This window comes from Balaenoptera borealis, assembly GCF_965194805.1.
Source record: "Balaenoptera borealis genome assembly, chromosome: 17".
Lineage (NCBI taxonomy): Eukaryota > Metazoa > Chordata > Mammalia > Artiodactyla > Balaenopteridae > Balaenoptera > Balaenoptera borealis.
In genome coordinates, this window is record NC_138876.1 from 52,216,904 (window position 1) to 52,234,973 (window position 18,070).

The following is an 18,070-nucleotide window of genomic DNA, read 5'->3' on the forward strand; positions in this document are numbered from 1 at the left end:
CATTGATCTCTGCACTTTCTATTGCATTCCTCCATCAGTCATTTTTTTTTTAACATTCACAATCTTATTTACCATTATATCTTTGAACTAACTAAACATTATATATGTTATAAAACATACTCAAAATAGAAATAGTAAGATGAGTTAAGGATGACAAAATTAAATAATAATCTTTGTATTTTACGTAGTAATTGCATTTATATTGCTTTGCTCTTATCAGAACTATTTTTTCATGGAGAGTTCTATGGCTGACTATGCTTCATTATTTTGAAAATATTGATTTAATACTTTGAAATATGGCAATTTCAAGATTTGTTTATTTCTTTTTTTTTATTTGAGTATAGTCAACTTACAATATTATATTAGTTTCAGGTGTGCAACATAATGATTCAATATTTTTATAGATTATACACCATATAAAGTTATTATAAAATATTTACTATATTCCCTGTACTGTACATTACATCCTTGCAACTTATTTTTTTATACATATATCAATTGTTTGTACCTCTTAATCCCCTTCACCAATCTTGCTCCTCCCCCTACTCCTCTCCTCTCTGGTAGCCACTAGTTTGTTCTCTGTACCTATGAGTCTGTTTCTGTTTTGCTATATTTGTTCATTTGTCTTTATTTTTAGATTCCACATATAAGTGAAAATATACAGTATTTGTCTTTCTCTATCTGCCTTACTTCACTAAGCATAAGATCCATATATTTGTAATCTTCTTAAAAATTGCCTTGGACAAAAAGACACCTCATAAAGATATGTAAATGCAACAGAAAAAGCTATGTCATTAGCTAACTACAAATCACTAGGCTCGTTCTATAATCTTATTCATCAGTTATGCAAAGGTTTTTTGGCAAAATTCAGATGGTAAATTCTCATCTTCCCTGATGTCTATCAATTGTTCTTAAAAACAAATCGAAAGGTGTTGCATTTTCATATTTTTAACAAATGGACTTACAACCTACTGAAATTATTCTTTTGGCACGTTATTTTACAGGTGGAAAATTCTGTTTCTGGAATTTTAAAGTAGGAAATTCTGAGACAGTTTTAATAGGTGATGTATTTATATCTTTTGAGTACAAATGCATGTGATAATGGAAACACTTCCAAACATGCATCTTTAAAAAAATACTCTCTATGTGGGACATATTTCTTTCAAAAGCATATTTTTTCTCCTAATTGCTAAAACATCACTTTTATCTTAATGGGACAGATTATATGTTCTTTTTATTCATAATCCCAATGTAGCTATTGAGTAGTATACTGCAGTTGACCTTTGAACAACACGTTTGAACTGTGCAGGTCTGCATACATGCAAACGTTTTCAATAAATGTATTGGAAAAATTTTTGGAGATTTACGGCAATTTGAAAAAAACGTGCAGATGAACAACGTAGCCTAGAAATACCGAAAAAATTAAGCAAAAGGTATGTCATGAATGTATAAAATATATGTAAATATACACATACTTACAAAATATGTTATTCAACTTTTTATGTTGTCGGTAAGGCTTCTGGTCAATAGTAGGCTATTAGTAGTTACATTTTGGGGAAGTTAAAAGTTATACTCAGATTTTTGACTGCGTGGGGGGTCAGCACCGCAACCCCCACATTGTTCAAGAGTCAACTGTATTTGCAACCTCTTGTCTTTACGGAAAAGGACAGCACTTTTGTCTTTTTGTAAAAGAAATGCAAAATTTATGTAAGTGTGACAACTTTTTAAGTACTTTGCCCTCAGATAAGCAGGAAACATCTATGTGGTACAAAATATTTTCTTGGTCTTTCTCCATCACATCACAAAGTATTTCTTCTATTTCTTCTTTTTAAAATGACTAATCCATTTAAAAATAGCTGTATTTTGCAATGTGCTGGAATCGAGCTAACTATTGAAGGTGACACACTAAACCTGTTTGTACTGTGGAACTCCATCTCCTCCCTCAGGACACCTGCTTGAACACAGATGATGAATGTATGAAGTCTGTCCAAGTGAGGAAACCAGAATCAATCTGTGCATTAAATAAAAGTGAAGTTTATTTTTTCTTATTTTATAGATAGGAGAGTTCATGCATAAATGTGTGGATGTGTGTATTAAATACAATGCTCTGGTATTTTGTGCCTAAGTTTCAGAGATATTTTGTACCTCTACCTCGAAGAAGCTAAATCTGCACCCCACGCCCACCCCAGCCCAATAAAGGCAAGTTCAGTCCATCATCCACATGACTTAGGCTCAAGTAATGTCTTTTAGAAAATTCACAGTAAAGACAGATAAGGAGACAGTGTAAAGCAGTACTCTAACTTTCCAGCACAATAACTAACATATAATGGGATCCCATTAAGGGCTGTCGTCTTTTTGTTTGTTTGTTTATTTGTTTGCTTTTATCACTAGAGTTCAGCCATTACTGTTTGAGGGGCTTCACTCCCACAGTTGCTAAATACAAAGTACAATTCACTTTTTTTTTTTTAAAGCATCTTTATTGGAGTATAATTGCTTTGCAACGTTGTGTTGGTTTCTGCTGTATAACGAAGTAAATCAGCTATACGTATACATATATCCCCATAGCCCCTCCATCTTGCATCTTCACTTTTATGCAGAATGATAAAAGTCTCCTTAACCTTTACATCCTAAGTTTTTAGTTTCTATCATAAATTAGAGAATCTCATGTTAAGGTGAAAAATATGGTCATGATGATCATTATAACTCTTACTAATGACCCCAGCTATTTTCCATCTTTTTATCCAGTTGACAGTCTCTTGATTGGTAAGATGTTCAGTAGAGTATCTTTTGGTCCTTCCACTGTTTCATTTTCATTTAAGAAGCCATTTAAGTGACAGTATAATTCTAAAGAAATTGCATACTATATATGAAATTTCAAACACTGATTCATTCATGGTGGGGATGGGATGGTGATTTAGAGCTCCTCTAGATTTTTGAATGAACAGAAAGGCTAATTTTTGCCTCATTAACTTATCCTATGAATTTTCAATTTGACCAATTCTGAATGACTGCTCCCACATAAGTTTTTTGGTTAATAGGTAGTTATAATTCATATTTATAGCCACTTTTCAGACTAGACAATTTAGGTCCTAAATTCTGCCACTCTTTATAACCAGTGAATATAGGTAATGTCAGTGAAAAATGTCCTCAAGCTTTTGCTAATTTTGCTGATGGTACCACAAAATAAGGGATGATCAGGTTTTAGTTGTTTATTTTGGTTAATAACAGAATTTTATAAGTTTGTTTAGAAGTCTCATATTGAAAATGGAAAATAACTTGATAACAATGAGAACTTAACTATTAAAAATACATTCTTCCAGTTGCATTTTATTAAGAAACTCAGTTAATTATATCAGAATAGATTTAAATATTTTGTTAGTAAATATGTTCAATTTAACATGAAGCCAATAATTTTTAAAATGTATGTCCCAATATAATAAAAATTTGCATAATTATATAAACGGAAGTAATTGTTATCATAAAAATATACTTATCACCCGTTTCTTTGTTCTTCCATACTGAGTACTATAATTTGGATCATATAATCACTGGGTATATGAAACTTGCATTTGGCCATACCAAACATTAGCTGAAAGGAAATTATGCCTGAAATAACTGGTTCAGTCACAAATAGGAATATGGACTGGCAAAGTGATTTTTCAGGTTAAATAAAATTCCAAACCCTACTTCCCTTTTCTTCCTCTCCAAGAATTTCTATAATATCTAAAATTCATCCCTTCATGCCCTAATAAATTTATTATTTTAATCATTTAATTTTTTTTCAGGGGCAAGGATGTCTGTGCTTCATTTCAATGTGTTCTCTCATTTCAATGTATTGGGTCCTGTCAGTGAGGGAGATTTAGGGTTCTTGCCTTTGTGATTCACTTGAGTAAGTGAGTAGAATATCTTAATTTTATATTAAGGTATTCATAAACTTATTAGCCTCAACAGCTGGAGGAAAATTTACTTCTCTTGATGTCAGTACTGGCCTGAGATATTAAATAAGAATATATATTCTAAAAATGCTCTGCTTACATTTCCCATTAAGCATAAGAACTATTAATGTCTCCTCCTTGTTGTTATTGCTGTTGAAAGCCATATTTCAGGATACCACCCTGATATACGGATATGGATAGCTAAGTCAATTAATACAGGCTTTCACTATATGGTTACATGAAATGTTTATGACAAGGACACTTTCTTAATGAGTTTACTGAAACTCTGTGTGCCTGTTACTCCCTATTTATATTAGAATCTAGTAAAGGCAATATCTATTAGCACAGAATCTTATATTTAAATGTTTGCCTTTTATTGACTGATATATCTTCTTGCTCTGCAGAGAAAAGAACTCTTCTGGTTTTTCCTCCATTTAGGTAATCACTAAGTGTAGGAAATTGGTTTTGTCCACAAGACAGCAAGGTATTTGAATATATTAGTAACACAGAGAATGTAATTCAAGGTTAGATTTTGTTGCACCATTTAAGGTTCTGTAGTTGCTTGTTTTAGTGATAATGAGATGGGCTGAATCCTAGACAGTAAAAGGAGTCAAGTTTTCCCTCAAAAAAACCTGTTTCCCTCCTAATATTTTTTCTATGCTCTCAAATGCACGTCAATCCAGTGAGCAAAATAAAACAAAGAAAAGAAAACAAAATAAAAACGAATTTTCCAATTTGTTTACATTTTCCCTTTTTGTTTTGGGACTTGGGGAATTTTCAAGCAATATATGATTCTGTACCCTCTGTAGTTTCTCTTTCGTCACAATTTTGACTACTTAAAATCTCACCTGCATTTTCAATCTTGCCCATTCCAAGGACAAATCTTAACTTCAGTAGGAACAATTTCAAGAACTCAGAACAATTAGTAAGCATAAAATAATAATATGACTTACTGAGCAAGAATTATGCTGGTGGCTTTATATATTCTCAATCCTCACATGGACCCTACACATTCAATATCATTTCCCCCAAATGCACACATAAAGAAATTTTTCCTTAATTATCCATTATGTGCATTTGAAAACATTGAAAAAACATCAAGGCACAAAATAGGGATATATTTCAAACAACAATGTATGAGGATGGATGTCTATGGCATAGTCTTTAAGGGATAAGGTGTACCTTCAAATTTTACTTTGTAGATTTAATTTAATTTTTTATCAGATAAGATATTATAATTTAGTAGAAAACAAAAAAAGTTACAAAGAAAGGTTTCTTCTATGTCACTTCTATCATATCCCAATTTCCTAAACTTCTTATTGTTCACTACTGTAGAATGATGAAATGCTAAGCCACCTATCTTGCTCTGTTTGTACAACAAACATGTTTTATTCTATAGAGTAGAATAAGGTTACTTATACCAGAGACTCCTATACTTCTTTGATAATTTTGAGCCAGTGTTTATTCCTGATCTTCACTTTTTGAACCTGATCTTAATTCACTGGTAACTTAAATGTCAGTGTTTACAAAGCACTATGAATTTTGGCCAGAGTGGTTTCCTACCCTTGATGCTGAGTGTACAGTACGGCTTGTATTTGGCTAGTTTTACATCACCATGTTGATAAAATTATTCTCATACAAAGAGCATTAGCTTCTTATTATTTAGGGTTATTTGGTACAGACTTTTTCCTATCATACCGAAAATGATTGGACTCTCAGAGTTCTGTGGTCTCAACAACGTAAATGAAATAATAGAAAACAAAAGCAAACTCAAGAGAGGATATCCCCTTGGTGATTAAAAAATTATTTAAGCAGATATTTGTTTTCATCTGTATTTTATACATTGGATATTTTATATATATATATATATATATATATATATATATATATATATATATATATATATATATATATATATATATATATATAAAAGCACTGAAGATAAAATTACTACTTGAAAGCATTGTAGGTATAGTCACTTGCTTTTTACCTTGACCTAGAGTAAGGTTGTCTACAGCAGGCTTTGCTTCAATAAGAAATGTTATTGAGGCCTTGCTGATTTCATACTCTAATGTGACACCAATATAGTCATGCTTGATCTTCCACTGTTTTGTGGAAAGATGCATTACAAATTTTAATTGAGAATTATTCCTGGTCAATTATTGATGATGTCAGAAAAGATTTCTTGATTAACAAATAACAATGGTATGAAGAATGGACAACTCAAAGTGACCCATAATCTTATTGACATTGATTTGTCAGCCAAGAAACAGACTTTGATCATAAAATGGTAGATCCCCTAGCCTTTCTGATAGTTTACAATTAAAAATAGTTATTCACTTCTTATTCATTTGGAAAAACAGCCTTTCATGATGAATGACGTAATATAAAAAAAAACTTAGAGAAAAATCACCATTCATTTTTTATGTAATTCTAACTCATTTGTTTGAAAGACTAAGGCATAAATCAAATACGTATTTTTTAGAGCATGCTATTTTTTCATTATGCACTTAAAATTCATATATTTTATAGTCTCTATTTGTATGTAAATCATAAGGCTTATTAACAATTTTTTTCTTTGCTGTTCTCACAAACATGATTGACAGTAGCTTAGCACCCTTGAGTAACCTAGCAACAAGGTTTCTTACTCTATAGCAAGTAAGAAATGGATGCAAACAGAGTGTTATGGGAAAAAAAAAAGAGTTCAATTTCAGAATATATGTGCATGTATACAATTAAAAATCACGATGAAATCTAATTTGGGTGAAATTGGTTGACAATAGGTATTGAATTTCCTAGTAAATAATATATTGCCAGTGAAATCTTGTCTCCTTCATTCAGGAAAAAAAAAAAAAAAAAGATCTATTTCAGACTGTACCACTGTTGACTAGGTTACTGAATATATGTCTTCCCTAGCAGCCTATTCATTATAGATTAGATGAAGGGAGTGTCTGGGCATGTTTTCACTATGTGGTAGATGAGTTTACTAGATGGAATTTCAACAGTAAACCTTCCTGGCAGTGATACATTTGCTAATCCCTTAAATAGTTTTAGAATAAATATTTTATCTTATTTTCAAGGGGTTGTGCTGCACTTTTGGGGGATCAATTTCTTGGAAATACCACAAAAGATTCCACCTTGTGTTTTACGTGTTAAGAAGCTGATATGTTTAATATCTGTTTCTTTTGGTGAAATTTAACTTCTATAATTGCTGTTTATTTTCAATGAGAAAATAACTCTTTTGTGTTTTAATTGTAAGGTCATAATGGGAGTGTATCAGGTATTGGGAGAAAGCTACATCTTCATAGGATCATTATATGAAAAATAGACTCAGGTGGGAGGGGAAACACATACTAGTGAATACCTTCCATTAAATAGCACAGCTTTTATTCTGTGCCAAAGGCAGAATTACCTGGCCTTTCTCAATTTGACAGGTAGTTCACTGCACTTCAAGAAATCTTAGAGCCTTATGAAAGATTGAAGTAAGGGACAGCAGGATGGGCTATGAGCTGGACATATGATTGTGCATTTAAAATGAATGCATAGATTTGTAAAACTAGAAAGCCTCTGCTCTCTGGTAGAGATCCCCCCTCCCGCCAGATAACCCAAGTTTTGGTTATTTTTAAAATCTAACCTTAAATGACTCTGATTTTGGCTGTAATCACGACTGGGTGTGAGCTCAACATCAATATCTTCCTCTCACTATCCTCCCAAATCTCTCTTCCCTAGGGAAGACCAGAATTAAAATCATGATATCCTTAAGGAGAGGGCCAAATATTCTCAACTAAATAGTCTTATTTTATCTGTATGTGAAAAGTTTGGTCACTTACATGATTTGGTTTGAAGTGAGTCACTGTAAATAAATGAAAGGATATCCTTTACATGAGAAACAGTTCCCTGTCCTTGAAGATATCTAGTTCCAATTGGATAAACCAGTTGCATAGAATTTATACCCCAAATGTCATTATAGAAAAATTGGTCTACATGTGATGATGCTACTAGTAACAGCTGTAGTCAGTGGTTAATTATTCAGGAAAATGACATTTCAGATATGGCATATGCACATTAACTTCCCCTTCCAGCATAGATGTCTCAGTGGGGCCATATTGTTGAAAAAATATCTTCATTTTGGGAAGTTGAGTTCCTAGAGGGCAGGGATGATCTTATTTGTGATTTTATCCAGTATCTACTATAGTACTCTATACAGTGTAAGCTTGAGACAAATGATTAATCTTTTTCTTTACAATTAGAGTTTGTGTGTATGTTAGAAAGATCTGTAACAACCACTGAAATTATACTAAAATAACCTAAACTACATAATATGTGTTAAAAAGAGACAAAATTAAATAATATATGCCCTTAGAAGAGGAAATAAAGTTTAAAAATCAACTATAGACAGAAATTAATTACCATAAAATTACTGTTAATTTGTGAAGTTGATCTAAAAGGAGCTGTACTTGTTATTGCAGGTTTGGTTACAGAAGTACGGCTACCTTCCACCGACTGACCCCAGAATGTCGGTGCTGCGCTCTGCAGAGACCATGCAGTCTGCCTTAGCTGCCATGCAGCAGTTCTACGGCATTAACATGACAGGAAAAGTGGACCGAAACACAATTGAGTAAGTAATGGCATCTGCACTCTTTCTTTCTCAGCTCTTGAGCCAAACTAAGTGGTCTGAAAAACCCTTAGTGAACTCCACCAACCACAAATGGAATGATTTGTCTCATGAACGTTTCTTTGGAACTTAACCTATGTTAACTCCACTCCCCTGAGAATCATAAAAAATTAAAACACAAAATTAAGTTTACTCACCTGGACTTGAACAATACATTTTCAAAATAGGAAAGAAAATACCAACAATGGGAGTCAAAGTAGATGTACAGCTGAAGCCACTACTAGAAGAGTGGTGATCAGTGATGTGCTGGAGCTGGATTGTATGGCTGGAGGGAGTAGTGTGTGCACATCTCTTTCCCTAAATGATATAACAGCAGTAACCTGAAATTGACCAAAGTCAAAATATTGAAACCGAGGAAAATAGGAAACTGCAAATCAGGGCTCTGTTTTTGAGGGGGAGGGAATCAGAGAGCCAGTTAATAGTTTACTAGCTTTCTGCTAGTGACAATTCTCATACTAGTTAAATCAAGGGAAGAGTTTTCACTGAAAAGTTTGTGCTTTCAATCTTTTAGTAACAAAGGGCTTATTTCTACTCTTTAATAATATTTGTTATTTTATTTATTTTTTTATCAATCATTTGTTCATTTATTTATTCAACCAATCACTCTTTACTGGGCATTTTATCTGTGAAAGAGGCATATGCAGATTCAAAAGACATCGTCTCTTCTTCAAAGGAACTTCAAGTTAACTGTATAGCTAGACACAGTCATAAATTGTTTTACCACAAGTACACTATGAAACAGCATTATTGTTTCTAGACAACAAAGGAGGAAAAGATTAATTCTTTTAGTGCAGGGAAGAATTATTTGTGTCCATTGAGTCTTTGATACTCAAAAGTAAATCTACTTCAGCATTTATAATGATCAACACACAGTAAACCTACACAATAGGGAAGATAAGAATACATTTTTCTCTCTACTTTTTCAAGTAAAAACCTGAAAGTCAAAGGCTAAGTGAAGTCCAGACTAGCTTCAGAGTCCAGATTTTTTGACATTTACTTGGGGAAGTTTCCACTATACCATGCTGTGTACCTTTGAGAAATGACACATTTTTCTTAAATACCTGAAGTACCCGGACTCAGGCATATATAATTAATTCTTACATGTTAAACTAATTTAATATATAATTTTAAAATTGTATTTTGCCTTCTAATACTTAAAGTATGATGTTAGTCATACTATTTCATCAAAACAGAAAAAACATATAACAATGGCTTGAAGATTAAACAGTTTTCAAGCAGTTTGAAAAAATAAATTGGGATACGGAGGGTGGGAGGGAGGAAGATGCAAGAGGGAAGAGATATGGGGACATATGTATATGTATAACAGATTCACTTCGTTGTAAGGGAGAAACTAACATGCCATTGTAAAGCAATTATACTCCAATAAACATGTTAAAAATAAATAAATAAATAAATAAATAAATAAATACATTACCTCTCCTAACATTTTTAAGAGATACTTAAATATTGAATTTGATTTGAGTCTGTGAAAACAGAATGAAGAATTAATATAATGCATTCTGTGAGAATGAGAAACCTGTTATTAATATTGGGAATACAATTTTGCTATTTTGGATCTACTGCCCTGTAATCATTGCAATTCTCTCTTAATAGTATACTATCAAAAGTTCATTTAAAGTCATAACATACCTCTTATCCAAAATAAATATAGTGCTAAATTAATAAGCAAAACCTCCAGCAAGCCCTGTGTTTTGTTGCTGTGTACAATACAGAACTCCATTTATATTACACTCTCTATCCCAACAATTTAAAAAGTGCTCTGGACAAGCTTTCTTGTTCCCTAACGCAGAGCTGATACCTTCTAATTCACTTTTTTGGAAATTATGACACAGTTTTTAAAAATACAATAAATGGTGACTTGGGAAACAAATTATTTTAAATATGCTTATTACTGGATACTAAAATTGAGAGATTGGAGTCCTATAAAAGGTGTCATTTGTGTTTCCCCTCACTTTTGAAAGCCCCTGCTAATCATTGAAAATACTCAAGAAGGATAAGTTTGATTTCCTAAAATAGCTAGAAAAAGGTCTTTGTCAGGAGATAATGGAAGAGGAATGTGTGCAGGATTTATTTGGACCCTTCATGTGGAAAGGGGTTAGCAAAAATACAGAGGTGCAGAGAAAGACACGGGTCTTTTCCTGGCATACAAGGGCTCAGATTCCAGACCAGAAGAAAGGATTGTGTCAGTGTGTAGGTGTTAAAGTAACATTTCTGTGAGCTATAGCATTATAAAGAAAAGATCAACTAAATAAGCAGCCTTAAATTTAAAACCAACCAGTTTTTCTGCTTGTTTTTTTCTTTAAAAGAGTTTTGTTCTAACTCAGTTACTTTGAAATTAAAAACGTATCTTTCTCTTTAAAGAGAGTGTTACACTTGGTAGTTATTTCTAGGTGAACCCATTAAAGCCTTGTTAAACCCTCATCATTTTCCCTTCCTAGACTGTGATGCCTCCTCTGTCTTCTGTGTCATTCTCATTGTCATTCATACTAGAAACCCTGCTTCATACTAGAAGCAGCTTCATTTGCTTCCTGTCTGTTTTTTCCACTGATGTATCCCCAGTCTTGGGGTATTGTTGCTCAGGGTACTCAGCTCAAATTATGTACCATTTTTGTAAGTATAATCCCTATAATCATGCTACTTAAGCAATTCTCTGTGCTTCTGTAATATTAAATGAATGTGTGGTAACAATCCATGCTGAAATTGCATTCTATTATTTTACATAGTCAAATTATAATGTATGAATTTTTTCATCTAAGTCTTATTACATAAAATATGTAGTAAAATTAGAGACCTAGAATTATTAATCAGTATTGAAATAATGTCTTAGGATTCATTTTCAGATGCCATAAACATTTATCTAATTTTAGACTCTTGTTGAAATCAATTGTTTTTAAATTAAGTAATTATATTCTTTTTTGGAAGACAGACATTTGATGGATTCAATCTATAATTCTTGGGTAATTAAAAGTAATGATGCCAATTATAATAATCCTTATATTACATTGAAGAAATTAATCATTTTCAAGCAACAAATTTGGTTATTACCTTAAGTGGCATATTATATAGCTTTTGAATTAATTAACATTGGTATTGGAGAGATAGTAGTGGTAAATACTTATACCGTCCCCACCCAAAATGAGCTAATTATCATATGTTGCAATGGTTCTTTTAAATTATTGGTTACTTAGCTAATTTTAGTAAGCAAGCTCACTTAAATTCCTTAATAAGTGAATTAATCTATGTTATGCATAAAAATGCAGTATTTTGCAAGGACGGAAAAGGATAACAAGGCAATAATAAGAATGAGTTTAATATGTTTTTATAATATTAATAGTAAGTATTTTAAAATTTTAGTTTATCTTTTTATGTGTGCACAATGTTATGCCCTGAAGCGTACTTGATGGGATTTGTAAGGTGATCTTTCTTTTTGTTTTTATCTCTCTCTCTTTCTTTCTCTCTCTCCATATATATGTGTGTGTGTGTGTACGTGTGTGTGTATATACATACAAACATATATACATTTGTGCATATATACTGGATGATCTTAGTAATTCTGTTTAATTTATTTAAATCATGCCCAGAAATTTGTCTTAATTAAAAATTATTTTAAGACTGAATAAGTAGCTTTATTCAAAGAATTATTATGAAACTGTAGTGATATTTGAACTCCTGATTTTGGAATTCAAGTATTTATTTAGATATATCAAGAACTACAAGCTTTTTGGTTTACTTATCCAGATGTTCTATGATTTTTTTTCTTTAGTCTAAATTATCAAGTTAAGACTCTTCATTTTCAATTTTGATATAAAAGATAGATCCATCAGTAATTAAAGATTTTTCTTTGTTATTTTTTAACATAACAATAATACTCAAAGCTATAACATTATAGCATGGGTCAATCCACATTTTGGTAGCTACAGAGGGTTGGTTAACAGTTAAATGAGCAGGGTCCTTACAGCCCTGTTCCAAAAGGTTAAATGTGAGAGGTGAAAGCTTAAGAAAGAGGTAACACTCTAACAGAGCTTTTGTTCACATTGCAGATCATGGAGGCTTAATACACTTATTCTCTGTGCTTGGGTTTTTAAGTACTTTAACTTTGCAGTTTCAGCTTTGGGAATAACATGTGTGTCCATGTAGGCTGTTAATGAGTTGATAGAAAAAAGAAACTCTGGACCAAAGTGAGCTATCAGCCTATCTACATTTTGAGCCCTAAGTTAATTTACTTTGAAAAATCTTCTTCATGATTATTGAACTTGAATACAAGCAAAGCCTAAGGATTTTTAATGTAATAAATATAAGCATATTTTAAAATTTCTAGAAAGATTTCTTGGGACAACTATAATCATAGGTATTACTCTTACCTTTCATCAGAACTTGGAAAAGTTTGGAAGATAGAAACCTGTTTAATATATTATGCTGATGAATATTTTTCTAAGATTACTAATGTATAAGGCACAAAATATATATTTTTGAGTATTTTTTCCCTTGGTAAAGGTAGATATATGTACACAGGGCCACTGTGTGGCACAGCCCCAACCCCAAAGGGTGGCATTCCCATCTTATTCTGTTGGGGAGCTGCTTTCCTGCGGCCCTGCTATAGGGGCATCAGGGGCATGGACTACAACTTGAAGGAGCCTCTTGGAGTCATGCAATGGGTAGCCCTATATGTTTGACATGAATGCCCAAATAATTAATTTCTTTTTTAACTGAAGCTAATGGATACTGTTTCCTATATGGTGGCTTTTAACATTACTGCAAACTTCCTTAGTAGATTATGGTTACTTTATTTACATAAAACAGAGTATGTGTCTGTTGGCATATTTGTTATCAAAATACTAGGAATATCCCTGTCTTGAATAACAAAGTGCTTTATGTCAACATACAAGTCAAAGTGAACTGAAAAATGTAGAAACATAGATATCTGTATGCTGCTGCTGCTGCTTCTACTACTACTAGTATAACTACTTCCTGATATTTTAAAAATAATATTAAGTATTATAAGTTAATAATAATAGCAGTTACTATCTGCCAGGACCTGTTCTAAGTATTTCACATGATTTAAATAATTTAATCCTCACATTAACTCAATAATAGTACAATCATTTCATTTTATAGAAGAGGAAACTAAGGAATAGAAAGAAACAGTAGACTAACTAATAGCACAGGGCTTGTGAGTCAGTGAAGCTGGATGGGAACCCTGGCAGTCTGGCTCTAGGATCCCTGCTTCCAACTTTTATAATGTAACTCCTCACAAGAGAACTGATTTTTAGATATTTTTCATTTTTAAATTGAGTTAATTTAAACAAAGACATTAATGATCCACCAAACTAGTTTAAAAATGCTCTGTATTCTAAACAGTTAAACCAATACTGAATATCAGTATTATATTTATGAAAATTGGGGTGGTGCCGTGACTTACAACTTGAAATTACAAAATGTCTCTCTTGCAGCTCACTGGCCCACCCCCCCAGCCCAGTGCTCATTGCCCATGTCTTTGTTTGCTTTGGAATGTCAACTTAAAATTCTTAGCAAATGAGTCAGTAAAGAAGCACAGGTATATGAGTGTGTGTTGACACACTGAAAAGAGAAGTGTTTTAGCAACGATACTTTCACAAAAAAGTACGACTTGACAATAACACACACACACACACACACACATACACTTCAACACCTTTCCTTTTCATATGATGTAGTTATTACCTTGGGTGAGACAATCAATCAATTTCACGCAAAAGTAAAATTGCACTCTTTACTTCTGCACTCTTGTGTATAGGTAAATATGGGATTTATCAAATTGATACATGAATGGAACTAACATTTTGGTGCATGATAACTAGAAATGAACTGCCAGACTCTACCTGAATAACAACATTAACATGCCAATTTTACATTTAGTATTAGACAGCATTTAATTCATTGATGAGTTCTAGTAAACACTGACCTTTTTTTTTTAAATTATTTATTTATTTTTGGCTGTGTTGGGTCTTTGTTTCTGTGCGAGGGCTTTTCTCTAGTTGCGGCAAGCGGGGGCCACTCTTCATCGCAGTGCGCAGGCCTCTCACTATTGCGGCCTCTCTTGTTGCAGAGCACAGGCTCCAGACGCGCAGGCTCAGTAGTTGTGGCTCACTGGCCTAGTTGCTCCGCAGCTTGTGGGATCTTGCCAGACCAGGGCTCGAACCCGTGTGCCCTGCATTGGCAGGCAGATTCTCAACCACTGCGCCACCAGGGAAGCCCAACACTGACCATTCTTGATATCACTGAGAACTTTAAAAATTGTTAAGAGAAAGAAACACATGCTTATAAAATTAAAGAACAAACGTTTGGAATCACATAAAAATCCCAAGGACAGATTTAATTCAGATACTGTGTGTGATATTCAGTGTCACGATGTGCTCTGATCATATTTTTGGGATTTTACATATTTTGATAATTAATACCTGCTAATATCTCTGTGCCAGAATATTTGGGTACATATATCGGTGAAGTTAACATAGAGTTATCTTGACCAACCCTCATTAAGTGTTCTTTGAATTAAATTACTAGTTTATATTACATTATGCCTGTTCTTATGTTTATTTCTTACACTTAAGTCATCTACATTATGATTTAATTTTATATAAAGTTTCACACAACATCTCTGCATAGTAAGCATTTGTTCAAGGCGCAGAGCTGTAAGAGTTACAAAGTCCTCAAGAAACATATAGGATAGTGGGGGAGATCGGTATGTGCAAAAACAATACATGAAGACAGTTTGCTTCATGTTCTTCACTGGAAGCTTCACTGGACACCGGTCCCATACAAGGCTCTCTGGCTTGACTCGCAGGTTAGTAGAAGACAGAGACAGAGATGTACACATTGTAATATACACTATAATACATGCTGTGTTGAGATGGTAAACTGTACATGTGGGAGTTGAATAATGAGGAGGATTAGGATTGTCACTGTAAACAAGGAGGTAAAAGTATTCCAGACAGAGGTCACTGTAAACAAAGTCAGAAAGAGGTTTGGTTCTGTAGGAACTTGTGTGGATCTTGGGAAGCAGGGAGATGGGGGGCATCCTGGCTAAGTATGCCTGAGTAAGATTCTGTCTATAAAAGCATTTCATACTTAGAACATGTAGTAAACACATCAGTGTTTTGAAAAGATTTATCTTTAGGAGTGAGAAGGCACTGGTGAGAGTGAAAGATACAGAGAAGTTTTAGAGGCAGAAGAGACTACATCATGATTGATTGGATGTGAAGAGACATCAGTGGAAGATGTTACCTGGATACCTGGCTTAGGCATTAGAAAGGCTTTGGGCTGAGAAAAGGTATCAGAAGAATTGGTACAAGTTTGGAGCTGAAAAAATCATAATTTTAAATTACATGTAAAATTAGAAATGATGACAAGATAGCTAGATGGAGATGTGAGAACACTTAACTAATTATATTGTATTATTATTATTTTTTTTATCATGAATGTCTTACATGAGACTGGGAGCTCAGCAAGAGCCCCTTGCCTTATCTTTTTATACACACTTTTTTTTTTTCATATATCTCTTAGCGTATTATAAAAGCTTAAAAATATTGTAAGATAAATGGATCAGGATAGAATGAGTAAATATATAAACAAATAGTTGGAACATAAGAAAAAATTATATGAAATGGGCAAAAGCTGAATAAATGCATAAGGAATTTAGCAGAGATATGTTTCAGCATAAGAATCTAATACTCATCCCTAAAACCCCTGTCCTTTGGAAGATGCAATGTTTCATTCAGAAAACTTTTACTAGGTCCAACATATGCACAACTTAAAATGGAAATTTACGTTAATAAATTTAAATGTTTTCAATGGCTGTCTTCATCTTTTAACTTTATGTATTGTTAAAGTAATTTTAGAGAATATATCCTCATTGAAAACATATTTCCTCTAATAATGTATCAGGATAAATACAAATTGTCAAATTTTATCCCACTATCCATTTCAAAATTATTTCTTTCCCTAGAGTGTTTACTTCAATATTTTCTTTAGCTAACTGTAAATGTAATCACATCCACATTAAGTAAATTTAGTCATATTTAATAATTATTTGTTCTCACAGCACTTTCAGGGAGATGTCAGAATAAGTATTTGGTTAAGAAATATTATAATTTTTGTTGAGAGTATGATTAATGAAATACCCATTGATAAAAGCCACTTAAATTATCATTAATTAATTAATATTAACCATTAATGCTTAATATTTGTTAGTTGAATATGTATCTAGATCTTACAGAATATAATAAAAATATGTTTTCATTAAAAAATGTCCCTATCCACCTATTTATTAAACCTCTTTTAAATTCTAGGGGTTGTACAGGTACAGGGAGTATGTAGATCCCCTGCCCCTTAGTGTTTTACAGTCTAGTGAAATATATATCAAATTTAATGATTTAGAGCAGGGGTCCCCAACCCCCCAGGCCACAGACTGTTAGGAACAGAGCCGCACAGCAGGAGGTGAGCAGTTGCTTTCAAACGAAGCTTCATCTGCCGCTCCCCATTGCTCCTTATCACTCGCATTACCACCTGGACCATACCCCCCACCGTGGAAAAATTGTCTTCCGTGAAACCAGTCCCTGGTGCCACAAAAGGTTGGGGACTGCTAATTCAGAGTGTCTTGGGAGTTTTAGTTAAAAGTAAAAGGTCTCAATTCTTGGCTCCAGAGACTTCAGTTCCATAGGTCTGAATAGCTTTCTAGGCATTAGCATTTACAAGACATCTCATTTGGTTTGGAGACTTTAATAAAGGGAAAGAGTGATTTCCTGAAGTAACTCTACAATGCATCATAAACTAGGATGGAGTTTAAGTCTGTTAACTGCAATGTCTACATTTTTACTGGTAGCAGAATAAAAAAGGAGAAACATACAATGCTTATCAGAAAAGTGTTGTCTTTCTTAAAAAGTAAAAGTCATGCTTTCATTGTTGCATGATGTTATTCTTATGTTTATAAAAGCTAGTTAGCTATTTTATCCCTGTAACATGTAAACTATTTCAGTCATTTTCATGAAATGGACATCTTTAGACAGTCATCTCTGCAGTCAATTATTTTCCATTTAAAGAATATAGAAATTTTTGATGAAATATAACAAAAATTGATTCTTTTGCTCATTTCCACTTTCTGAAGCATGTAACGCCACGAAGATTCTGCTTTAGTTCTGTAATTGTTAAATTAAATGGGCTAATGGATGATAAAGCCATTTTGAGTCACTAAAGAAAAACTAATAAAAATCATGTCAATCTTTCTCCTTAGATAAGAAACAAGACTGCATAGAAAACATGACAATGGTCAAATGAGACTCTCTAGAAAAAAATTTAGACAACTGTCTATATAAATATTAAAAATCAATAAATCAAAACCAGCATTTTATTTTCCCAATGTTAATATTTAAATTTTATTGGTGTCATACTAAACATTATATTC

General features: G+C 32.8%; 1 protein-coding gene across 6 annotated transcripts in view; it reads left to right on the top strand.

Annotated features, from left to right (window-relative positions):
• Positions 1-18,070, top strand: part of MMP16 (matrix metallopeptidase 16) — a 355,785-nt gene that overhangs the window by 147,566 nt on the left and 190,149 nt on the right. For all 6 annotated transcript variants that reach the window (XM_082363458.1, XM_082363459.1, XM_082363462.1 and 3 more), the window contains one exon: positions 8,405-8,553. In XM_082363458.1, the coding sequence (XP_082219584.1) occupies positions 8,405-8,553 (149 nt within the window). The remainder of the gene's footprint in view (positions 1-8,404; positions 8,554-18,070) is intronic.